At 38.9% G+C, this 27,781-nt stretch overlaps 1 protein-coding gene across 2 annotated transcripts in view; it reads left to right on the forward strand.

Moving 5' to 3' along the window:
• LOC124612997 (protein SCAI) overlaps window positions 1–27,781 on the forward strand; it is an 88,175-nt gene that overhangs the window by 40,530 nt on the left and 19,864 nt on the right. For both annotated transcript variants that reach the window (XM_047141550.1, XM_047141559.1), the window contains exons 10-11: window positions 10,537–10,623; window positions 18,728–18,818. In XM_047141550.1, the coding sequence (XP_046997506.1) occupies window positions 10,537–10,623; window positions 18,728–18,818 (178 nt within the window). The remainder of the gene's footprint in view (window positions 1–10,536; window positions 10,624–18,727; window positions 18,819–27,781) is intronic.

Raw genomic sequence — 27,781 nt, forward strand, 5'->3', positions numbered from 1 at the left:
AGTCATGTGGATGTTTGCTGACTAAAATATATATTGAAAATTGTTACCAGAGTTCAAAGAAAGAAAATTAGTGTGGGAGTTTAGTTAGTAATAGGTTGACCAAGCATAATACCTTGGTACATATATACTTACAGAATATTTTCAATCTTCTTACTATTGAATATACTGAAAATTGGTCGCCCTTTATTTTTCTGGCCTGTGTGTATCTTTTTCATGACTCAGTCCTTACTCTTGTTAGACAACGGCTGATGATGCACAGCATAACTGCCCATTGAATGGTCGTTTGCTCTTCATCTTTTATATTCTCATATTGGATGCCGATTGCTCCCATAACAGGACCTCAAATAACATACTTTTTTTCTTATACATTATCTTCACTTGTGTGCCTCATAGATAACATATAGAGCAATCAAGTAAAAAGACGAGAAATATTAGGAGGGCCAGAGGTTTCATTGGAATTTGTGTGATATAGCTTTCCAGGATTCTGCCTCAGCTGGTAAGTATGGTATTTCATCTTATCTATGTAGTTGTTGATTGTTTTGTTTCCAGCTTTCTTTAGAGTCAGTAGTCATTAGTAAAAAATTCAGAGCATCACTTAGTTGCCTTTTAAATATATTGTGTTAAGCTCGTAAAGCCTATTTTAGTGAACTGCACATAGTTTTAAATGCCAGCTACTTACTGTAATTTTTGCATGTTTAAGTGTAAAGAAGTGTATCATTTGTTTCTTGTGTTTTTTAAATTGCATTTGTTGCTTTTCTTATCATTTCCGTCTTTTCTTTTTTTATATTTTTCCCAGTGGCTGTGTAGTTCTGAAACGTGAACCAGTAGATTCCCAACCAATGGCAGTTGAGAGGTTCCCTTAGCACTGCAGTTTGAATAATGTGTTAATAAAGAAGAGAATGAAATGCAAACACTGCTTTGTAAGTTTTCGTTACACCTTAATGTGCACACACACATTAATTTTTATCTCGGGTAGAAATTAAACATTGTGATTGTAACTACGGAAGTATCATGCTTGACTCTCTAGCACTTCTAGCATTACCTGGAGCTTGAAAGTTACAAGCTGCCTTCATCATCTCATGTGATACTACCTTAAATAGAAATAAGCTGTATAATAACCTTTGTTTCTTGGTGTGTTTCAGTTTTGTTTATTACTTTAAACACAGTTAATTTATTTTTTACGAAGTAAAGGATTAAAAACACCATTTGTTATCAGAGAGACTTGGACCATATCTCCTTTTAACCATAGGTATTTTCAACCGGACATTTAACCCCTGTAGACGTCATTAGAGTTTTCTGTTGGTCTGTCCAGCATCTACTTTGTTAACTCAGCAAAAATGCTGAGTAGAGCCACATGTGCCAAGCTTCCCTTTGAAGCCATCAAGTAACAATTTATAGTGTTTTTAAAACTATTTTTAGGTCTTCGTTTTGAGCGGATGGAGTCAGCACGAAAAGGGGCTTCCTGTCGGGTGTTTCTTCTGGCCTTGTGTCAACAGAAATGCACAAAATATATTGAAATCATAATTTTATGAGCCCAATTAATAGAGCAACCTTAAATTGGCTTGACAAAGATTTTATTTCAAGGATATAAATTGTACATTGCTGGTGACAGCAAAACAAAAAGAATAACTAATTCCCTTATCATCTCAGTATGTTTGGTGCACAGCATCATGAGAATTTTACTGTTTGTCATCCACATGTGTGATAGGACTGTATATTCAGTGCAGCTTGACACAGCAGTTATGCCTCAGTTGCTGCTGGGAAAACCAATTATTCTTCATATTTTACTGTCCCTGGCAATATCATTAAACTGAATATCAACCATAGTAATTTGAAATTACTCAATCAATTAGGCACATAAAATTATAATTTAGACTTTTACATAATGAGAACCAAAATTGCATTTTGTGTTGGCACTGAGTATCATACGAAATACACCATGAGAAAGCCACATGGCCGCCCCCCACCCCCCTCATCCTACCCGCAACCCCCCAAACACAAGAAGACTTTCATTGAAAATTATAAACTGCATTGCTCTAAAAGACATCCTCAGGCAAGATCGTTGTAAATTAAGATTATTATTATGTGTATTGAAGTAAATCTTCAGTGCTTGGTTTTTGTATTGTTACATTTCAGTAACTGTTCAGCAGCCCCAAAGTAACTGAATGACTAAACTTTAAATATGTATATGATGCAACACCTTAAATGTACTACCCAATAGACTGACGTTAATGCATAATAAAGTTTGATAGTGATGTATGAAATACAGCAGTGTCCAGGGTATTCTTCAGCTTCAGTTTTCCAACAAACAGTAGCAACTTCTTACACAGCTACAAACACCATACATACCGCCAACCATTGTGGTATTGTGCAGATACCAGAAATATTCAGTTTTTCAACATATTTGACACTTTCGCTTTAGTGTTAGAAAACAAGCTCAGGCAGAGTAAAATAAATCAGCAGTGCCAAATCCCAGGGCAAACTCAAATTGTTCATATAAGAGGCTTACTTGAGTGATTAAGTTAGTTTCCAAAATTCCACCAGTTTTTTAAAAGCACTTTGGAGCTGACGTATGAATTTGTGTCTTTCAAAGTGCACGCACGCGCACACACGGCGAGCCCACGCACGCGTGCGCGCGCGCCCACACACACACACACACACACACACACACACACACACACACACAGTGTGTCCATGGAGCAGGAAAAAATGAGAAAAATGTTATGAGTTCTTCATTGTGCATTCATTCTGCATTGTGAAAGTGATAAAATACTACCAGGGCGCAGTAGTGTCAGAATGTGGTGAATAGTCCCACACTAGCTATTTATTCATTTTATGTCCTTGAACTTGTTAAAGGTGAGTCAATTGGGTGGTCCAGCAGATTTGTACACAATTCCAAGCTGAATATCTAAAATCCAATCGACAATAATGAAATGAGACTGGCTGCTTGGCATTGTGAAATATTGTTGGGGGTCTATCAATGGGGGTAGAAAATGTGCAATATACGTTTACCAAACAAATTTGTAGATCTTATGAGCAGAGCTGTAAACTGCAGGAACCACACCTAATAGATTGGTGTATGCTGCACAAACGTTGAATTAGATATGTATCCCACAGTGCTTAAACTCTTTTTTAAGGATTCCATGATCTTATGACCAGGATTTCATGGTCTTACGACCTAACTTCATGCAAGGTTTCCCTTACATAGTACATGAAAAATCATGTTTTCGTGCCTCCAATACTTCATAATTACATACAGCTAAAGTTAAGGCTCATGAGTGCCACCCCTGTTATGAGCCATGCAAGTGATGTTTGTTGCATCACAACAGGCAGCCATACTGAGCACTTGTAAGGTACATTTAAAAGTTGGGCAGAATTTTTATACTCATTGACTTTTTTTTCCCTCTCATTATTGCCTTGGGGCTATATGAGGAACCCCAGAGATACATTTCAGTGATGTTCTACATTAAAAAGTACCACATTGCTTTATTCAGAAGGCTCATTTTGAATTTTTGAATGATATTCTCTGGTTTTGTTTGCATGCAGTCCATCGAAGCTAATCCTACATTCTAAAAAGAGTAGTTTCCAAACCATCTACATGGTGGTGTAAATTAAGGTCCAAGGTATTGTACATATTGTACCCTGTAACCATTGACCATGGTGGGACCTTGTCTGCGAGTAACTGATGAAAAACTTTGGATTTCCTCATGATGCCCCAGAACTTTAAAAATAGAAACAGTACATAGATTAATCGCATAGCGTAATGTTTAAAGTTCAGTCCTCCCATGCAAAAGGTTGTGAGTTTGAACATTGTTAGGTTGGTTGAAATCTTTTGTTTTTAAATAGTTATCGAAATAACTGTGAGCATTATTTTTATTAAATTAATTGGTTTAAATGCAACTTTTTCTTTGTCATATCATTTTAATTATCATATTAACATTTTCGTCTGCTCTCTTTTTCTTTCTCTCATTCTTTTGCACTTTTAATCTTTGTTCATATGATTTTAGTTGTTATTATTATTATCATTGTTATATGTATGAACATTGATTTAATTTCTTCCATAAGAATTCATGTTTTAGGTGTTTGTATGTTGATTACCATTCAAAAACATATACATCCTGTAACAAAAAAAAAAAAAAAAAGAAAAATCGACGCCATTGCGCACTCACTACATATAGATTATTTTATCTTTTGCTTTTTAACTGATTGATCGACATTTTCATGTGTTTAAATATTATGATAGATAAGTAAACCCAATTAAAATAACATGCACAGATTCCGAATGAAAAAGAATGGCACAGAGTCAAAATAAGGGCAAATGAGACAGTTAATACAATTAATATGACTTGATGAAGAAATAGAAATAAAAAAATATGTTGGAACCAATTAATTGAATAAAAATAATGATTAAATTCATTTCAATAAAGATTTAAAATTAAATATTTCAAAGCACCTGACAAGGTTCGAACCCACAACCTTTTGCGTGTGAATACTGTACTGCAACCATTGCGCTATGTGACTAGTTGGTGTATTACTACTATTTTTGAAGCTGTAGTGGGTCACATGGAATTCTGTCATAAGAAAGTGTGTTTGTTACAGGAAGACACCAAATACAGGATTCTTAAATGGCATCCCATGTCAACACTTAGCAGGAAGACAGAGGTGCCACTAAATAACTCTGTCATCCCGGGTGAACTTTAAAATAATTTATGCCGAAGAGCACCTAGGCCACCCAGATATTAAGATCTCCCAAAAATATCAGTACACAAAGGTGGCGTGCCTCTGAGATCAGTCATCAGTATATTATCTCTCCTGTATACAGGCTGACAAAGCTTTTAACTTAATTATTGTCACCTATAGTTACCCACTATAAATACCATGTTAAGAACTCATAAATGTTTGCAGCTATCATAAAACAGGTGAGGATAGGCGCCAGGAAACTTATCGCCAGCCTTGACATGGTCTCCCTTTTTACAAAGGTGCTAGTAGAAATTACGTTAAAACTATTGGCTCCTCAGTTCTCCCTTGAAATTTTAAAATTATTTTGACATGACTTCACAACCACCTATTTTTGGTACATTGGAAATTATTATGAAATGTCTGCGGTAACTACCATCAAAAAACGAGCATTAGACAGTCTCTACCCTCAATCTATCTTGCTTCTTCAAATATGTTGACAATACGTTCTTGATGTGGCCACATGGCATTGAGGTACTGCAGCAATTCATCGACCGTATGAATGGTATACATACAAACATTAGATTTACCATGGAGGTTGAGGGGGCAAGAACTTTCCTTCCTTTGATATGTTGGTTGAAAGGAAACCAGATGAACTTGGTCATTTTGTGTATTGAAAGCTTCCATTATCAGGCTCAGAGAAAGCTATGCTAACACTCTAATACACAGGCCAGGACTCAGGACAATTTTGAACAAGGAGAACCACAGCTCCAAGAGTAATCAACTGTAAATAGTGTTCAGAAGGAACGAGCATTTGGTCTGCGATATTAGGTCAATGGTATTGAGGAAACCAAGATGCTATGGTGTTCAGCCAAACCAGGAGGACCAACACGTAGTGTGGCTTCCATTCTATGATACAACAAAAAGTAAGACAGGTAGATTCCTAAACAGTCAAGGAATAAGACCAGTCATCTGGCCAACCAGAAAAATTAAAGAGATGTTGCAACATTTTTAAGATTATCTTGGTCTGGAGTTCTAGGGATTTATAATATTCCTTGTAAGCATAGCAGTAGTTTAAAATGGACAGTCTATAAAGACATCAGCTTAAATAGAGGAATTTTGAAAAACTGGTAGTGTTCCAGCATAGCCTGTTACATAAATACAAGATTTTATTTGAAAATTGAGAATTCTGGCTCAGGCAGAATGGAGACTTGTGTTATTAGGGACAAAGTGGAAATTAGACTTTGTGATAACAATTTTAATATAAACACTGGCTGTACGCAGGGCAGTGTGTGGAATAGTGCTGCACTTGATAAAGAAAGATCATACAGGAAGACTTCTCCTAGCTTACCGCCTGATGTGAGTGATGACGCTGCAAGTAGTGCTGGTCATTAAGCACCAATGTAGTCTATGGATTTAGAAGACACCAGCTCAGCATGTGCCAGGCCAGCTCTGTGACATAATGCAGCTGATCGAATGCGGTTCTGTGTGCATAAAAATGGCAGTCTCACCAGTTTCACAACTGTCAGATATCCCCTTACATGATGATGGAGGCGGTCAATGAAAGCTTGGAATTTTATGTAAATTTGATATGGCTAGTTAAATGAAAACTTTCTCTTCAGTGTTCGATGTTCATGAAGACCTTTTATGAGCATTATATTGACAGAAATTTAATGAAAAGTAGTTGAGATGCACCTTTATGTTATCCATAAATCCCTGAAAGATGAATAATTTCTTTCTCGTTGGAAATGTAACATATACAGTTGCATATTTCTGACCATTGATGCGGTATAAAGGTCAAATGACAATACGAGTTCTCCTTAGAGAACTGCGGCATCAAAGTTCTAGCAATTGAGCGTCAAATTCAAGTAGGCTTTTCGTCACCACTGATCTTGGAATGGTCATAGATGATAATTAAATGCAGAGAGGCTGTAGAAAATGATGGAGTAACATGTGTCTCCAAAATTACAGACAAATCCATGGATAATGAGGATGTACTATGTTATCTTTCTAAAATGTATGTTGTAATAAACCACTGCCTAAAAAAGTAGGAAGAAGTGCCCAGAGTTGCTAAAATAAAATTGAAATGTGTACATATTTTTTGACAGCAGCAGTTCCAAGAGAATGCTTGACAGGAACTTCTATCCTACAGAAAATGTAGTTAAATAATTATGTTGTTTTTAATTTTTGCTCTCTATAGAAATCCATCATACATCCTATGAAATGTTGAAGCAGCTGTGCAATGGAAATGCTTTGCATTAAATTATTCGATTGCGAAATGGTTTACAGGGCTCACCCTCAAAACACATTCCCACACAATGGATGCTGATACTTGGACATGATGGAATGAGGATTGAGGTCCATTAGGAAATTCAGCAATTGTACAGGTGTATGATGGTGTCCCTCTTACTCATTATTGTAATCAGAAGTGTGTTTCATCATTGCAAAAGCAAAATTGGATACATCAATTCAGTTTGGACTCTGCATGTCCTTCCCAGTCACCAACACCAAAGAAAAGCCATGTTAATCTGTTGGAAGGGAAGGTACTTGTTGACCACACCTATTGCTGTTCTAAAAAAGAAAGAGAAAAAAACTTGGTGGATGACCTTTTCACAAAGACAGGGAAGAAAAAATTGTGTAGCGTGAAAGATTTTGGTTCCTTAGTAAATCTTTCAGTCTACATCAGTGTGTGTGCTGTTTTGAAACAGGAATAGAACCTGGCCTTCGGTGGGCAATTCTTCTACTGAGCATCATTCAGGCACAATTGATGACGTTCCTCACAACTTCAGTTTTGCTAGCACCCCTCTTCCAAGATGTGAAAGTGGAGAGAGGTACTGGCAGAATTGAAGCTGTGAGACAGATCTGGATAGCTGAGTTAGTATGAACATTGCCCATGAAAGGCAAGGTTCCAGGTCAAGTCCTACTGTAGCACTCAGCTTTAACACTTTAAGGTCTGGTACTTAGTACGACATTCTAGCACAAGACTGTGGTTTCTTGTTGTTTTTCAAAAAATCATAATTCGGGAATGGTTACAGATAAATTATTGCAGACTTTTTGTGTTTTACCACTGTACTTTAAACTTTAAAATAAAGTAACACATTGTAGTTACCAACTTCACTTAAATTTACACTGTTATCACAAGTTTTTAGCTGAAACAAGGTAAATAAAGTTTTGTAGTAGGATTTATTGTAAGCAGAAAGAATATTACACTTGTTTATGTTTTGTAAAAACAAACTGAAAGGTATTTATAAAGAAAATCACAGTACGCATCTATATTACATTACTATTTTTTATAAATCATTTCTATACGTAATTGGCTTTCGTGTGACATAGTTCAAAGCATTCTGTCATGCAGAAAACAACACCACACATTGGACAGTAGTATGTCATTTCTTTCCTTTTCCCCTTTTTTAGCCTTGTCACCACATGATCAGCACGTCCTCGCTTTGTTGTCAGTTGGAGGAATTTTTCTTCCAAAATGTCACCCAGTTAGTCTGTCGCATACAGTCGAAGGGTTCTGTCCTACTTGTTGCTCCCCTGCCATCATGGCCAGTTATTACACAACACTGGCCAAAATTGTTTATTTTTATACAGCCTATATTTTATTTGCGATCTGCTGGGCATGTTTCCTATTGAGACGTCATGCCAATATCCTTCTGAAGCTCTTCTTCTGTAAATAAAGAAGTCATATACACAGCTGTATAAACTGTATTATTGTTAGAAGTCTAAAATATGTTACAGGAAATATAAATAACAAAAGTATACAAGCCGCCTACTTTTTCGTACATATTACAACATGTCACAAAATCGAAATTTCAGTAAATATGTTATAATTACCTGCAATATTTCTGTCATCTTCAGAATCGTCACAAAATTCTTCTTCAGACCCCGAATCATTGAATAAAACCTCCAAAATTTCTTTATCCATAAGCGATCATCTGTACTGAGACATCTTGCCAGCACTGCTTTCGCATGGATATGTCAAAAGGTAAAGACACGAACATTTCTCTTGTGGATTTTTCTCATAACTAAAACATCAAGCTTCATGACGAAGCACACGAACTGCGAGTATAGCCTGTAGTTTGTTATCTGTGCATTTTTTACTTCACTGCGAGCATAGCTCGCCGCTCGTCGGCAACGCTTACTGCAGGGACTGCGTGCGTAGCTCGCAGCTAGACCGCAAAATGTTAATCTAACAGAAAGTATCAGAATATGATTTCTCTACAGAATATAAGGCTATGCTTTGAGGCTTGAAAATTGTACCGTAAAGCTTTTATAATTAAGTATCGAACTTTGCACAGTTAAAATCTTCAGCGGAAGGTTTGATAAACAATTTTTTACCATATGGTAAGCAAACTACAATGCTGAAGCTAAACTGAGTGAATGTACGACTTTGGAGCATGTAGGTGTTAACATAGTTTTCAAATTAAATATTCTTGATGAAAGTGATAGGTGATATATAAAGTGAAAGTTCTGAGACAAATGTTGACATTCTTATGGAAGAATTCAAACTAATTTCTGCACATTCCTTTTCACTAAGTGGCAGATTTGTGCAGGTTCTTTTCTGGAAATGAATATTTAAAACACACTGACAGCCATCACAGTGAATGGGAATACAGTGTGTTACAGTGATGAAAATAAATTTTTGTTACATTAACAGTAATTCGAGGTTTGAAACAGTATCCAAAAATTAGGAAAGATGACCACGCAGCTGTAGCTGATTGATACGTAAAAATATGCAACAACAGAGAGCTTTAAAATTACTGCTCTTTTTCTGATTTAGGTATGCACGCAGGCACGCGCACGCCTGCACACACACACACACACACACACACACACACACACACACACACACACAAACCAGACAGACACCCAAAAAGTGACACTGTAACACTACCTAATCACTCAAAGTTTTCTCCCTCCCAACAAATGCAATATTGTAGTGCTCCTCCATTTTGTAGATATCTTCTTTTTTGTGCTTTTTATGCTACTGTTTCTAAGAGCCACCTGTCCCTCTTTCAGCATGTCTTTCATTGTGTCCCCACCCACGTTTTGCCACATACATCTTTTGCCCTTTTGGTTAACGCAGTATCTTCCTCTCCACCCAATTCTGTTAGTCTGCCCAATCGCTCACAATTAATCAGCTTTACTGAGGTCGATTTTTGTTTGTTTGTGTGTGTGTGTGTGTGTGTGTGTGTGTGGGGGGGGGGGGGGGGTGGGGGGGGGGGGGGGGGCATCAATCAGCTGTAGATAGTGTTGCCTCTCCTCATTTTTGTTAGTTAAAAAAAGTTGTTTATTACTGTCTTGTGTATAAAGCAGCTTAACCAGTCTGAATTTTCAGTGGTATTGAGTTCACAATTTGTGGGTTAACTTACAGGTATAGGCTGTATCAAAAAATATAAAAAGGAAGAGGCAGCTTAAGTTCTGTGTTAAGCTAGTTTTTGTTTATGAATATATTTAAATGGTTCTTTATGAAATTGTGTAAATTGCAAAATTTCATTCAATTTGTCATTTGTTTCCAATTTTTAAACTTAAAAATTTGATGTACATTGCTACACATCATCAACTTCTTTTTACTCGTTGTAGCTCCGCCACTCTTTTCTTGTTACAGTAACAGATTTGGACAGAACAATTACTTGAGTGAATGTTAATGAGATGACTGCGGCATTGTTACCACATAATGTGGGTGGGTCTCTTAAAGGATAGGATTGGTCTTCTTAGTTTACACTAATTGCATGTTTCCACACCAGTTAATATACTGATAAACTTTATTACATTCCTTCATTTTTCTATTATGAGTTGGCCATTAAGGATGTTTCGTAGTTCATGTCAGGTCATTTAGAAGTGGTGTTCTTCCAGGGTTTAAAGAGCTACCACCAAATGGAGCACTGCTGCTGTACATTTCTGCAGATGGATGCTTCTCATCAGTTAAACATCCCGAGGACAGTAAGTAATAATATAACTATTCTGAGTGATTGTGCTATCTGATGAAGAGTATCTGGACATCTATTAGTGGACATTAATGTAAGGTATATCTACCATCTTTATGACAGCTTGAACTCTTACTGAGTATTCTTTCAATGAGGTGTCTGCCTCTAAAGGAATGGCAGGCCATTTTTCCTCAAGGGCCAAAACCAAAGAAGGTAGTGATGATGTTAGAAGCTGAGGTCTGGAGAGAAGTTGATGCTCTAACTCATCCTAAGCTGCCATTGGCTTCAGATTGGGACTCTGGGCAGGCCATTTAATTGCAGGAATGTTATTGTCCTCACAGATGTTGCTTTATGACAGGATGCATTGCCATATTATAGAAACAATCATCATCGCCAAACTGTTCCTGTACTGTATGCATTAGACAGTGCTGTGAAATGTGCTCATACCATTCCCTATTTAGTGTTTTCTTAAGCTCAATAAGAGAGCCACACCCTAAGGGCAAAAACAGCTGTATAGTGTAACATTACCTCCTCTGTACTTCATGACATATGCAGTTGGATAGAAAGTTTTCTGACAGATAGAGAGCAGTATGTCGTCCTGAATAGGGAGACTTCAACAGAAACAAGCGTAACATCAGGTGTGCCCCAGGGCAGCATAATAGGTTTGTTGCTTTTTACGATTTACATAAACGATCTGGTTGATGGTATTGACAGTGGCATTGGACTGTTTGCTGATGATGCTGTAGTCTACAGGAAAGTAGTATCACATGAAAGTTATGAACAAATCAATGATGTGACTATTCGAAATGATCTCAAATGGAATAACCAGATTACACAAGTAACGGGTAAGGCAAACTCTAGATTGCAATTTATTGGTGGAATCCTGAAGCGATGCAGTCCTTCAACAAAGGAAATTGCTTACAATACTTTAGTTCGTCCAGCCTTAGAGTATTGTTTGTCTGTATGGGATGCTTACCAGTTGGGTCTGATTCAAGATATTGAGAAGGTCCAATGGAGAGCAGCAAGATTCATGACTGGTACATTTAGCCATCGCAAGAGCATTAAAAATCTCGTAGAAATTTTGAAGTGGGACACACTTGCAGACAGACGACGCGCTAAATGGAAGGGGCTGCTCACTAAATTCCAAACTCTGACCTTCGCTGAGGATGTCGAACATATGTTATTACCACCAACTTTCAAATCGCGCAATGATCACCACTCAAAGATAAGGGAAATTAGAGCTCATACTGAGACATTCAGACAGTCGTTTTTCCCACGCACAATCCACAAGTGGAACAGAGGGGGACGGGGGAATATGACTTTGGCACAAATAGTGGCCTCTGCCATGCACTGCTTGGTGGCTAGTGGAGTATATATGTAGATATGGAGATTGTTGCCACTGTTCTTGATGACAGGCTATGTTCTCCATATCTTTGCCAAACCGAAACCCACACTCTTCCATTGGATTGCCACAGGGTATAGTGTGAGTCGTCACTCCAAATCATTTGTTTCAAGCCATGTACTGTCTAGTGGCATTGCTCTTTACATGGCCTTAAGTACTGCTTAGCATTGACTGCAGAAATGTGTGGCTTATTAGGAGCTAATCAACCAGTATACCCCATTATTTTTAAATGTCTAACACACATTGTGCTAGCTGGATTGCTGATAGCACTTTGTAGCTCTGAGTGATTCCTTCTGGTGATTTAATATGCTTTTTTACAGCCTCCTTGCACAGTGTTTGATGGCCCCTGGTCTGCACAAAGTCTGCCTTTTCTTGGTTTAGCTGTAGTTTGCCCTTTTGTGTTTCCACTTCAAGTCACATCTTCAGCAGTCAACTTGTACAGCTGTAGAAGGGTTTAAATGTGCCTGATGGATTTGTCATTCAGTTGACATCCAATGACTATCCCATTTTTGAAGTCACTGAGCTCTCCTGACTGACCTAGTTGGCTGTTACGGCTTTTCTACTGAATGTACAATACATCCCACCTTGTTTTGTGCTGGCAGATCACTTCTCATGACACTTAGTAGTCAATTCCGCATTACATGGGGATGTCCAGATACTTGTGATCACATAATGTGTATGCACAGGTACTATTTCTATACTATATGTTACACAAGAAATTAAAAATACAGTAGTCTTTTTCAAATTTGTGTTAATATCAAGCCAGTATTAACAGACAGAAACTACCATCTTACATCATTTCTTTTATTACATCTAGCTTTTTTTCAGACAAAATGTGTATTTCGAGTCAGCTTCCTACCCTGTAATTTGAAAAGGTTTATGGTCAGTACTAAAACCTTGCAAAAATTAAGTATACTGAAACAAGAGTGTTTCCACTGCATTAGCAGTAATGTGCTGAGTGTCCTGGTCCACCTTTGTCACACAAACCAATTGTAGTTGTCCAGTCATTAGATACATGGTGTGAGAAAAATGATGTCCAAAGTCCATACGCTAATCAGACAGTTCCAGTATTTTTAAGGGGACTTCCTCATTTGTTTGCATATATTATATTATGTTACTTTGTAGAATTTGTTGCAAACGAGGGTTGTCCAGAAAGTAATGCACCACATTTTTTTTATTTATTTATTTTTTTTTTTTTTCTCTCAGCCGAAAACAATGCTACGAATGCAAAATGTTACATATGTATTATTTGAAGTCTTCTGAGTGAGCATGTGAAGTTTCTGTAACTTCAGGCAGTTGCAGGACAGTTTCAGAATGGCATCTGTAGGTAATGTACATCACAAGCAATGTCCCATCATTGAATTTCTTACTGCAAAGAAAGAAACTGTGGGGAATATTCACAAACGCTTCTGCAAAGTCCATGGAGCATCTGCTGTCAACATTACTTATTTAGCGTATGGCTAATACAGACATATCATAAAATTAAATTACATATACATATGAACATACTGACACACACAAGAAAGTTAAGTTTGTCTTTACAACTGAATATCCAGTCCTTCAATCCAGTGCACTGCATCTGGAGTTGCTGGCAGGAAGTTCTCTTCAGCACTGTGATAGGCTCGAATCCTGCATTCACTAACAATGTGAACAGTCTGGTATGGAGCCCCGCAGTCGCAGGCTGGATTAGGCCGCTTCTTCCACTTATAGAGAGCATCCGTGCATCAGTCAGGGCCATTACGGATTCTATTGAGTATAGTCCAGGTCTTGCATGGTAGGTCAAATCCACTTGGAAGTTGTTATGCAGGTGCACATCTGTCACTGCTTCCCACCGACCTTTCCATTCTTCAAGAGGTTTAAAATCCTTAGCAATCACAGAGTTGGATGGCGCGATTTCAGTCTTTTTACGAATTAATAGTGGTAGGTCGCTATGCACGGGTAGGTTAGAATTCCTGGAGATCTTGTGGAATTCTCTCATAAGGGCAGTGCATCTGTGCAGATCAGGAGGCATTATACCGGTTAACACTGGAAGCCAATAAACTGGTGTAGATCTGATTGCGCCAGATATTACGTGTGTTGTCGTATTCAGCTGGGTGGCGACGAGAATTGTATGATGACTGTTCATCCAAACAGGTGCACAATATTCAGCACTTGAGTACACCAAGCCCAGAGCTGAAGAATGCAGGGTGGTTGCTGAAGATCCCCAGGTAGTTCTGCATAGCTCATGGAGTATGTTGTTTTGAGTCCTCAACTTTTGAGCTAAGTTAAGATGGTGTTGTTTGAAGCATAGTGTATGGTCCAGAATGACACCAAGATATTTTGGGCTCCAATTATGATGAAGAATTCTGCTTCTGAAACTTACTTCCAGTTTTATGTTCGCCAACCAATTATTTAAATGGAAGCAACACACTTCTGTTTTACTCACACCGAGTTGGAGTCTCCAGATTTTGAAGTAATTATGTAATGCAGACAGGTCATTGATTAGAATCTCTTCTGTTATCTTCATTTCCTGGTGTCTTAACGTCTAGAGCCAGGACATCGGCACAGCAGTATCTTCTGTACGAAGTGTCTGGTAGATCAGATAGATATAGGTTGAACAGTAGTGGTGAGAGAACTGATCCTTGAGGCAATCCGATGTTCAGCTTCCTCTCCTTACTTATGTTGCTTCCAGTGATTACCTGGAACTTCCAAATGCTTAGCATGCTGTTAATCAGTCGAGCCATTGTTCTGCAGGGTATGATACAGAGAAATTTGTAGATATGGCCTTCCCTCCACATAGTGTCGAAGGTGGCAGTTAGATCAACAAACACCACAGATGTTTTCTCCTTCATTTGGTACCCTGACTCTATGAAGGATGTGAGAGACAATACTTGTTTGCAGCAGCTATGCCCTGGTCTGAAGCCTGCCTGATCAACTGGAATGTTCTCTAGGATAGCGCTACTTTTTCTGTTATATACTAGCCTTTCAAAATGCTTGTAGCAGCAGCTACGTAGGGCAATGGGGCGATAGCTTTCTACCATGTTGCTGGGTTTGCCAGGTTTCAGAACAGATATTATCTTCACCTTTTTAAATTCCAATGGAAGTTGACCAGTCAGCAGGATGTCAGTGAAGAATTCTGCCAGCCATTTCTTAGCTTTTCCTCCCATATGGATCAGGAATTCTGGATAGATACCATCGAATCCAGGCGCCTTAAGAGGTTTGAGGTCCTTCACTCCAGAGTCAGTGTCTGAAACTGTAAACGGATGGGTATACTCAGATAAGGGAGATGCCATCTTTTTCAGTCATGAAGCTGTCATCTGATATGTCTTGTATGTTTCTTGTCAGGAGGCACTCTTGAGGTAGTAATGATGTGGGAAGCAATTTGGTCTGGTGTCACTTCGGAAATTTTTCTGCATGCTGGTGCACTTCCTCCCAGTTTTCTCGGAAGACTCCATGCTTTACTGCTCGAGTGGGTAAAGTCCATATTTTTGACTGCCTCTGCCCATTTCTGCCTCTGCGATATATCCAAGCTGGACTGTAGTTCTGTAGCTATCTCTGGGTCACCACTTTGCTGTAAGTGTTGGTACAGTGTTCCACTTTCATCATTCTATCCTGGAACATATTCTTTTCGGTATCCTCTTGGCATATACTTTTTAGCTGCTGCTGTTACTGCACCAATGAAGCGTTGATAATTCTTATGTGATGGAGGTATCCAGCAAATGGTGTTATCCAGTTCCATTGAAAACTTCGTCAAGTCTCCTTTCTGGAAATTCCATCGAGCATGCGGGGTTGATCGTATGACAGGAACAGTGCAACCAATTTGTATTATTACAGATCTGTGTTGGCTGTGAGGAAAAGCATCCATCACTTTCCCTGTGGCATTGATGGGAAAGCCACTTTCGTCAACAGAAGTGCAGTTAGTCACTGGGCACGGAGGGTGAGGCCATCAGAAAGCAGTTTGGCAGAGCTTTACGATTTGCAGCAGTGTGGGAGACCATCTGAGGCTGTCACACCTGACATGTTGCAGCGAGGATATGAGGAGAGACGCATTACGACTCGGCAGTTGGCGTTGCATCCATCAGTCAGCAAAGGAATTGTGGATGCAATTATCCACACTCTTGGATATTCAAAAGTGTGTGCAAAGTCGGTCCTGCAGTGTCTTAATGGTGGATCACAAATCACACAGAAAAAACATTTGTGTTGTTTTGTTGCAACATTTTGAAGTTAGGGAGAGGCCTTCTTGTCCCAAATTGTGTCAGGTGATGAAACCTGGGTTCACCATTCAATGGAATGGCGCCATTCCCAGTCCCCACAGAAGAAAATATTCAAAGCAACTGCTCCCGCCTGTAAGGCCATGATCACCATATTCTGGGACTGTGAATGTGTGATTCTCATTGATGTGATGCCAAGAGACAGTACCATTAATTCAGAAGCATATGTCAACGCATTAAAGAAACTCAAGACGCGTTTCCGGCAACTTTGGCACCACAGCGACCCAGGAATGTTTTGCTGTAATACGATAAGTCTGTTGACTGCTGAACACGTCACAAAATAGGAATGGACAGTGTTAGCTCATCCACTCTACAGCTCCCTCTGACTTCCACTTGTTTGGGCTATTAAAGGATGCCATTCTGGAAGACGTTTTGAGGACGATGAGTAAGTGATTCACACAGTGTAGCACTGGCTCTGCCACTAGGACAAGGATAGATACCAACAGGACGTATACACCCTTGATTTGTGCTGGAAGAAGGCCATAGAATGAGATGAAGATTGCATGGAAAAATAGGATGTGTGGATAAAACACCATTCTTTCATGTGTGTAATTTTCATTATGTTCAATAAAGAATTGTCGCAGGAAAAAAAAAATGTGGTGCATTATTTTCTGGGCAACCCTCGTACATATAATGTGGCTTCCACCAAATCTAGGAATGTCATTGACATGGTAGACATATAACAACAAATTTCATGCTAAGTAATGTAGCACTAATTAATGCACCATGTCTTAATGACACATATTTTGAGTGGCGTCGACAAAACATTATGACTGCTCACTGGAAATTGTGTCATAAAACTGATTGAACTTCTCTTTGACAGATAATCACCACCGTCTTCCATTTTGGAATAGGCTGTTTACATTTTTGTAAGAACATTGCAAAATGTAACAAAATATTTCAGTTGTACAATGTCTGTTTCTACAACATTGAATCATAATCATTGTCAATATTTTCTTTTTCCAGTTTCTTACCTGTGACATATGCAATTTCACAGCTCCCTCCTGTCTGCATTTGTTTGTTACTCTCAAGTTTCTCCATTGCTATGTTGGCAAGTCTAAACACTCCTCCCCCCTTTTCTTTTTCTCTCCCCTCACCTTCCTAATTTTTGCCTCCTCTCACCTCTCTGTCTGCCACCCACTTTCCCTCTCCCTTCCTCCCCCACTTATATATTTTTCAGTAAAGTCACATCAATTAAATTTATCCAATCCTCCAGTAAAGACTGAAATAAAATACACGTTAATTTTGTCCTCTGACGTACTGTACTGGCGTTCAACAAGAGTATGTATTGAATGAAGAAATCTGACATTTTCTGCAACACACTATCTGTGTAGTCTTGGATAAGTTGTTTAAATGCATTTTAAGTAGAAGCCTGATGATAGTTTGGTTCTCACTTCAGACCTGTATCTGATGACCTCTTGTCATCCATATGTTACATCCTAATGTTCCTTCCTTCTCAGCCTCCAGAAATACTCCAAAATTATTTATTTTCACGTTCTTGTCATTTTCATCCTTCTGTATTAAGTTCAGCACTGCCATGAAATAAAGCCTATGATGAGCTTTACATGTGTCACATTATGGGCCTATCTAAATTGTATGCCTCTGTTTAATCATGATTCTCCATGTGTTTGAAATGAAGTCCAACATCTTTCGTCAAGTGTTATATTAGTGATTTGCATGTGCTGAACTTGAATTTTTGTGAAGAAGAATGGAAATGTTTCACAGTGTGAGGCATCAAAATCACAACTGGGTTCTGTGCATGTTTTGATGTCTGTCTATGTGTACTGAAGCAAAGAGTCCCAGTCTCTTTCATTGCTTTGCTGATCTGTTGATCAAGTCAACAGCAAGAGACTCATAGTGGAAGAAAGATGAGTTGAAACTCTTTTATGGTACAGTCCTTAACAAGCCTGATTACATCGCATAAACATAATTAAATGTTGACTTTCAGAAGAGCATGTAAGTCAACATTCACCTGTCACTAACAAAAATGTTTCCACAAACTAGCAAAGGAATACTACTGTGTATCCTATAAGCAGATAATTGAGGCCTTCAGTCAGTTCACACTGTTCTGCAGTACGGCATACTAGTGAGAAAGTGCTGTTCTTTGTGTGTATTACTCTTTGACCAGAGGAGCATACACCATATTGTGTCTTCATTTGTGAAAACAGATCCAAAAATTCACAAGTACTCGATTTTGGTATGTAAACGCCACTTCACAATTGACAAAAACTGTTTGTGTTTGTAATTTTTCAGCAGTTACCTAAAATGGCCAGAAACATTTCTTTATTGTGGTAGTTTTAGCAATAATTGGTATAGTATTTTTATGTAAACGTAGGTGGTTCACTGTCCTATTTAGCTTTGTCCCATGGAAGAGCTACTACAAAGCATTTTGAAATTTTGTAACTAAAAAGTTGATGTTTACTTAGTTATAAGAGTTGCCTGGAGTTCAACTTTTTTTTTATTTTCAGTGGGTTATGACTTAGGAGGAGTTATGACCAACAGCAAGAAGGAAGTGGATCACCCCAATAAAAAGGCAATTCAGTTAAAAGATATGCACTGGTAAGTACATAAGTCTTAGATTGAACAGCAAGGAATAGTTGCAATGTAGTGATGTTACTTTGCCATATTCTGCCAAAGTGTTTCATGCAAAAAATTGAGAGGGTGAAATTATAACTCTGAACTTTTAAAATACACTTACTTAATATAATCTTCTTAGCTGTATACATGCAATAGATGATTCTATTTTAATGTTATGTATCTTGTTATAGGTAGTACTAATATTATTCACCTGATTGATATTGTGAACTTTTAACATGTGTACAACAACACATATGCCCATTGCCCTGTCTCATATCTTGCAATCGTGATCTCTCAGAAATCAGCGAATGGTGTCAGTGACTGAAATTATTTTTTTATGGAAGAGTCTTATTCTACTGTCACACATAATTTCCATAGATTATATAGTGTACTGAAACATCATGTGTACAGAAATTAATCTAATCTGCAGCTTAGTTTCCTAGTATTTTATTACTTCCCTTTTCTTTCCTTCTTTTTAACCAGATTGTCTGATCATGACCTGGCAGTATATGAAACTGGTTATGATGCCACCGGAGGCAGATACAATAAATCGTTTTTATGAGTCGGTCACTGTGTTTCACAGAGGCAGTATGCCTAATCTGTGCAAAGACTCTCATAAGTTCACAACCTTACAACTTGTAGAAAGAAATATTTTTTATTTGTTTTATAAATTCAAACATCTTTCTTCTTGCTGCAGTGTATTTTATTTGTTCAAGATGTGTTTTGCCTTTTACATTAAGGGATCTTCAATGGATGTAATCTGTAATATACAGTTTTTTATTGTATTAAGGTATCTTCAATTGATTTAATCTGTAATATATAGGTTTTTTTTATATGCGGTACTGTAGATTAGAAAACAGTTCACGTCACAGTTTTTACATAAATAAAGTACTGCTGACAGTTGCTCATTTTTCTGGCCGAAGTCTTTGTTTTTTATCATCTGCTCATAGGTTAAAGATTGCAGCCACGCTTCACATATAAAACATTGAGACATAAGATCGTGACTTGAAAATATGCCTATGTTTTGTAAATGAAGTGACAGTGCAATCTGTAACCCATGACCAGATGAGAGGAAATACAGATTTCAGTTGGGAAAAATGAATAACTATAAAAAGTAATTTATTTGTGTAAAAATTATGTTGTGAATTGTTTTTTAATCTATACAAGGTGTGATTCAGAAGTTTCAAGACTGATTCATTTCTGAGTAGTGGAGCATATGTGGACTGGTTCTGCCAGTTGGGGGAGTACTGGGCGGTCTCAGGAACGAACTGAGCCGGCCAGACTGGCCAAGCAGTTCTAGGCGCTACAGTCTGGAACCGTGCGACCGCTACGGTTGCAGGTTTGAATCCTGCCTCGGTCATGGATGTGTGTGATGTCCTTAGGTTAGTTAGGTTTAAGTAGTTCTAAGTTCTAGGGTATTGATGACCTCAAAAGTTAAGTCCCATAGTGCTCAGAGCCATTTTTGAAAGGAACGAACTGACGCTGCAGCAGTTGCCTCCGGAACCCTGGAGAGTGCGCATTGCTTGCAGCATGAGTGCATGTCATTGACCTCGAGCAGCACTTGGAGCAGCGTTATGCGATTAAGTTTTGCGTGCGACTGAACAAAACTGCCACGGAGGCACTCGGTATGATTCAAGAGGCCTTTAAGGAAGAAGCTATGTCCCATGCAATGGTTTTCATGTGGCACAAATGTTTCAAAGATGGCCACGGGAATATTGAAGACGATGACTGCTCTCGGAGGCCATCATCAAGCAGAACAGATCAAAATGTGGAGAGAGTGCAGGAACTATCAAACAATGACCATCCTCTTAGTACTAGATCAATTGCCAATGTACTGGAACTCAGAGTATGGTGTGGAGGATTATGATGGAGAATTTGATTATGTGAAAAGCGTGCGCCAAACTGGTGCCAAAAGCTTTCTCGGTGGATCAGAAGAAACGGTGCATGACTGATTTCCAGGAAATACTCCAATGGTTGAATGTTGATCTGAATCTTCTGGAGAAAGTGGTTATTGGTGATGAGACCTGGGACTACAAGTACGAACCTGAGTCGAAGTGTCAAAGCTCAGAATGGTACACTGCTTCCTTGCCGAAGCTTGAGAAAACTCGCATGGGTAAGTCGTGTGTGAAGTGTATGCTGATTTTTTATGGTAAAGGAGTGATTCACAAGGAGTGGAGTTTGTTGCTTGTGGACAGACTGTCACAGGTGACTTTTACACCAGAGTGCTCTGCCCTTGTGGGATCGAGTTCGCCGCATCCACCCAGCGATCAACGGTGATTGGATTCTCCACCACAACAAAGCACCCACTCACACGTCATGCGCCACTGCTGAAGTTTTGGTCAAGTTCAACGTGACAACACTGCCGCAGGCACACTACAGCTCCAACTTGGCTCCAGGTGACTTTTTCCTCTTTCCCCCGTATCAAGACAGGCCTAAAAGGGAAGCAATTCAACTCCCATCAACGCCATCCAGCAGGTTTCGACGAGAGTCCTTGACAACATGATATCCGAGGCCTTCCAGAAGGGCTATGAACAGTGGAAGACGTGCTGGCAGCACTGTGTTGATGCTGAAGGATCATATTTTGAAGAATTTTAGTCCCCTGTACTTAAATGTCCAATAAATTTCTGGTTCTGAGTTAAGTTTTGAAACTTTTGAATCACACCCTATAAGTATTGCACTTAGAAATAAAATTGTATTGTTCTAGATTAAATCCACTGAACATGCCTAAATGTAAAAGAAGAAATGCGTCTGGAACTTACAGCTTTGAGAGCCAAACAAAATAATAATAATAATATTTTTAAACAAAAAGGTAGTGGATTTTAAAATTCTATTACTGTTGCTGAAATTGACTTCTCAAGAACTCTAAAGTGCCATTATAAAAAGTACATTGTTTCCATAAGAAAAAAAAAAAAAAAAAAACTACTTTTGGTTCCGTTTTTAGTTAGATGAAACATCCTTTTAAATACCAATATTTTTGAGCAATATACGTGTTCATTTGAATTCTACCTTCATCCAAAAATATCCTTTTGATACGTAATATTATAAAATGTATTTACACACTGCAAATACAATTGTACACTGGCTACATGATTTACAAGTAACATGAAAATTTGTGCCAGATGAGAAATCGAACCTGAATTTCCCACTTTACATGAACAGCTACCTTAATCGCTTTGGCCGTCCATTCACAGCTCACTGCCAGACTCAAACTTCTACGTCTTGTAGTGTCTATGTGCCATGGTGGTCACATACAGATCATCTTATTCCCACACAGGGAGAGACATTGTTTTGCTTATCAGATTGTCTTGCTGTGGCATGAAGTACAGTAGCTCAGTGTGTATTTTACTGGTCTGTGTGTATTATTACTTGTGGCATGAATTTGTTGATTCCTGCTGTAGATTAATATGGAACTGGATCTCAGTCAGTTTGCATCAAATTGACCCTGAAACAAAATTAAAAAAGTTGTTAATGCAGTGTAAACTTTATTGTGAATGACTTACTTGATAAATTGTTTATAAAAGATGAATGTAATGCTGTCATGTCAGGGATAAAATGTACTTACTGCAGATGGAGTATGATAAAGCTCCATTCCAGCTTTAAAAGCAATTGCAACTAAATGAAAGGCTGTTTGTTTTGTGCCAAATGCACTTTGCCTCTTTTTTAAAAAAAATTTATGAATAGCCTTCAGTGGCCCATAACAAATGTTTATTTTATGTATTTAGTTCACAATTTTGTGGTCTTATTAACCCATATGTGTGGTGCAGTAATTGTACCTAGTCAGCCTGCGTGCACCAGGATGTCTGATTTTGGCATTTTCAAACACATTTCTATTGAACACTTCTCTTTCACTTCGTGTTGGTTGTGTTTTTTTTTTTACCTTATATAATGTTTCCAGCTGTCATTGTGCATTTTTAATTCATCTTTAGTTTGTGTTACTGTGTCTGTATATACTTTGATATTTGTTTGTTATGGCATGCATGTGTTGTGCAATGGGACTTGATCTTGAAAAAATGCCAAAAATTGGACATCCTTATGTACGCAGGTCAATTAAGAACAACTCCAGATTGACACATATCGAATACTAATATTGTAAAATCATGAGTAGAACCAAATAGCAATTTAACCTTTTGAAATTTGTGCTTCTCAAAGTAGTGTCCTTCCTAAAGGTAGGAGAATAACAAACAACTGTAAAACAGTAACATACCTGTAATCATTATGTACCACAGTTATTATACACTTAAAACAATTATGTATTACGGGCCACTGAGGCTACTTCATAAATAAAAAGAAGCAAAATGCATATGGCACAAAACAATCCACCTTTCATTTAGATGCTTAGATAGACATCCCAAAGAGCATAGAAGCAACTAAGGAACATAAAAATCTTATATGCTTGCTGCTCCACAGCTTGTAAGTATTTTTTAAAGGATAAAACAATTGAAAATCCAGGATGGTATGTAACAATATTATGAAAAGGGTAGTTGCTACTCACTATATAGCGGAGATGCTGAATCGAGGATAGGCACAACAAAATAAGCTTTAGAACAACAAGTCCTTTGCCGAAAACGGATCACACACACACACACCACTGGGCATGCGCAAATGCAAACACAACACGACTGCAGTCCCTGGCAGCTGAAGCCACACTGCGAGCAGCAGCAGCAGTGCATGATGGAAGACGCAACTGGGTGGGTGTAAGGAGGAGGCTGAGGTGGGCGGGGGCAGGTATAGTGGGGTTAGGGGTGGCGGGCAGTGATGTGATACGCTGCTGGGGAGTGTGCAGGGACAAGATGGAGAGAGGGTAGGGCAGCTAGGTGCAGTCGGGAGGTTAAGATGGTTAGACGGTAAGCAGTGGAGAGGTGGCGGGGAGGGGGGCGGGGGTGCAAAAAGACTGCGTGTGTTGGTCAGTGACAATGGTAAGGACAGTGACTAACAAAGGTTGAGGCCAGGAGGATTACAGGAACATAGGATATAACACAGGGAGAGTTTCCACCTGTGCAAATCAGAAAAACTGGTGTTCGTGGGAAGGATCCAATCCATATGACACAGGCTGAAGCAGTCATTGAAATGAAAAATGTTGTGTTGGGCAGCATGCTCAGCAACAGGGTGGTCCAGTTGTTTCTTGGCCACAGCTTGTCAGTGGCCATTCATGCGAACATACAGTTTGTTGGTTGTCATAACCACATTGGATGCAGCAATTCTGATATCACAACTAGCCCTGCCTTTGGTGGGATAGGTGATGTTTGTGACTGGACTGGAGTAGGTGGTGGTGGAAGGATGTATGGGACAGGTCTTGTATATATGTCTATTACAGGGATATGAGCCATGAGGCAAGGGGTTGGGAGCAGGAGTTGTGTAGGGATGGACGAGTATATTGCGTAGGTTCGGTGGCTGGCGGAACAGCACTGTGGAAGGGGTGGGAAGGATAGTGGGTAGGACATTTCTCATTTCAGGGCATGGTGAGAGGTAGCCGAAACCCTGGCGGAGAATGTAATTCAGTTGCTCCTGTCCAGGGGGGTGCTGAGTTACGAGGAGAATGCTCCTCTGTAGCTGGACGGTGAGACTTAGGGATTTGGTGGAAGACTGGAAAGATAAGGCATGAGAGATTTGTTTTGTACAAGGTTGGGAGGATAATTATGGTCTGTGAAGATCTCAGTGAGACCCTTGGTATATTTTGAGAAGGACTGCTCATCATTGCAGGTTGGATGATCACGGGTGGCTAGGCTGTACAGAAGGGACTTGGTATGGATCAGGTGGCAGCTGTCGAAGAGGAGGTGTTGCTGTTGGTTAGTAGTTTGGATATGGACAGAGGTACTGATGTAGCCATCTTTGAGGTGGAGGTCAACATCAAGGAAGGTGGCTTGTTGGTTTAAGTAGGACCAGATGAAGCAGATGGAGCAAAAGGTGTTGAGGTTCTGGAAGAATGTGGATGAATTATCCTCTCCCATGGTTCATACCACAAAGATGTCATCGATGAATCTGAACCAGGTGAGGGGTTTAGAACTCTGCGTGTTCAGAAAGGATTCCTCTTGATGGCGTGTGAATAGGTTGGCATAGTTTGGTGCCATATAGGGTGTCCATAGCTATACCCTGAATTTGTTTGTAGGTAATGGAATTTGTCAGGCATTGCGAAAGATAGTGTTCAATAGTGGTAAAGCCAGGGGCATTAGGGACGTTAGTATAAAGGGAGATGGCATCAATAGTGACAAGCAGGGCACCGTGTGATAAAGGAGCTGTGGAGAGTTGGTGGAGGAAATGGTTGGTATCTTTTATATAAGAGGGTAGGTTCTGGGTAATAGGCTGAAGGTGATGGTCTACGAGGGCAGAGATTCTCTCAGTGGGAGCACAGTAACAGGCCACAATGGAGCATCCCGGCAGGCTGGGTTTATGGACTTTACAAAGCATGTAGGAGTGTGGGGAGTGGTAGGGATGAGCAGAGAGATGGACTCCAGGGAGAAATTCTGGAATATGCCTAAGGATTTGAGGAGAGACTAGAGATCCTGGTGCATTTCTGGAATGGGGTCACTGTGGCAAGGTCTGTAGGTGGATGTATCTGACAGTGGGCAGAGTTGTTCTGCCAGGTAATCCTTGTGGTTCAAAACAACAGTGATGGAGCCTTTGTCCACAGGTAGGATTATAAGTGTGGGATCAGTTTTTAAATGGTGGACTGTGATTCTTTATGCAGATGTAAGGGATTTAGGGAATGATTATGAGGCAAGGTTCGAGGTTACAAAATTCTGGAAAGTTAACAGGGAGTGATTTGGGGGCACTGGGGGTGGCTCATGGTTGGATGGAGGAGTGAACTGAGTCGGGCAGGGTTCAGCATTGGTTTTTTTGTTGAATCTGATCAGTAGGATTGAGGGCAAGAAAGTGTTTCCACAGTAGGGACCAGGGTAAGGAGCGAATGTCTTTAACCAGTCCTGCCTGATTGAATTTGGTAGTGGGGCAAAAGGTGAAGTCTTTGGAAAGTGGGAGGGAGTTTGGAGGGTGGGGTAAATGTAATAGGTCTGCAAGGCAGGGTTTGTCAGCTATGTGGGGACATGGGGGAGGTTTGGAGGTTGTTGTAGGGTGTTCTCTGTCCTGTAACCAATATGCAGAACAGAGAATACTGTAGGATATGCATTATACACAACATACATAAGAGTCATGACTGGAGAATATAAAATTTATCACACATAATGATAAATTTTATTTTGGGCAGTGAGAAATTTCAGAACGAGGCTTAGAGAACGTATTAATTTTAATGAATCCAAGAAATTGAGATACATACTCACATGGCAAAACACTCTGACAGTATCCTTGATGAGAAGATATAGAAAATAAGATGTATATGCAGAACTTTAACTGTGTTTTAACAAAATGGGTTCAGATTAAAGTTCCTTTTGTTGCCTTTATGGAAAGTTAACTAATTTCGTGGGGTATGTTGGTTTATCAGTTGATCTAGGTCCAAATTGACAACCTCATTTTAAGAAAGACACAGATTTTGCATTATGCCCATCTTACTCATTGTGTTGTTTATCACAGTTAAAATTAACTTTTATGTGTTCATATACATTCAAGACTTACATACTTTATATATTTTAGTCTTATCTACTAATTGCCCAGATATATGTCACAGATATGTCTAAACATGATCTCAGGGATAACGAGAAATCTATAATATAGACTCTATGGTCTATCTGTAGTGCCAGACGAAATAAAATACTTGAGGCATTCCATCCTCACTGTAGTGGGTCTTCGCAAGCCTAGATTTACTTCTGGAGAAGGCTGAGTACGTACTACAATACAAACAAAATGTATTAAATCTCTTTATTAAAATGTGCACAATCTGAGCTACTTTACGTGGAAACAATCCATGTCCACTCGAATATCACTTATGTATTTGTTACTGTTTCTGAACTCTAACTTATCACTTGATACATACAGAATGAAAGTCGTCTCTCAATATACAATTGACTGTTAACTTCAATATATACAATTCTGGTAGCTAATAAAACTCGTGCTGCTGGATCTGAAGTAAGGCGATGCTATTGTCGTAAACAATGATGTGGGGCTAAGTGACACTGCGCTATGATGTAATTGGTTTTCCAGCAGCGGCGGCATATAGAATCACTTGAGGACGTGTCCACACTGACACCTCTCATTCATTGCTGTATCAGGCAGCGACTGGTCTTACTTGTGGTCCCTTCATGAGATACCAACATTGATGTGGGACCTCTTTCTGTGGATGACACCAACGCTATCCATCAGTTCCACCTTTACTTGCTGTGACAGTAGTGTCCAGTGTGACTGGGAAATGTTACTGTTTAACAAATAATAGCTGTAACATGTACACATAATGACTTGTGTGCTGTGAGATAGGACAGACCTTAGATGCTATCATAACCACATAGACATGGTTATAAGTAGATTATAAATATCCATGACATTCTGTGTTTTCTGGATTGACATAAATTTTGACATCAAAGAGAATTTGTAATTTATCTGATATAGAGGTTCATAATATGTAAGAAAATTAATGTTTCTGCTGTCGTATACAAGTTTTATGTTGATGTAGATATAGATATGTATACAATTGTTTGTTTGTCCTCTGTATCAGATGCTATTGATGATGATGGCCTCAATGTCCGAATACCAATTGGGCAATTAAATATTTTACATGCAGCTCATGGTTATAACAGGACGTCTTTATCAACTAAATAATGGCAGAAAACATTAAAAAATGACTGATTTCACTATCTTAACCTAATTTCTTAATTAATGATGTGATTTAAATTCTTGGAACGTAAAATACTCGGTGTGCCTATTTTTCATTGCAAACATCCTGGTATGCAATGTGGTTGATTACTTAATTTTGAAGCATCTTATCTAATGTGGTCAATAATGATGATAGTCCATGTAATGGTGTGATGTGAGACTGTAAGATGCAAACGAATCAAATTATC

The sequence above is a fragment of the Schistocerca americana genome, chromosome 1, assembly GCF_021461395.2.
Source record: "Schistocerca americana isolate TAMUIC-IGC-003095 chromosome 1, iqSchAmer2.1, whole genome shotgun sequence".
NCBI classification, from domain to species: domain Eukaryota; kingdom Metazoa; phylum Arthropoda; class Insecta; order Orthoptera; family Acrididae; genus Schistocerca; species Schistocerca americana.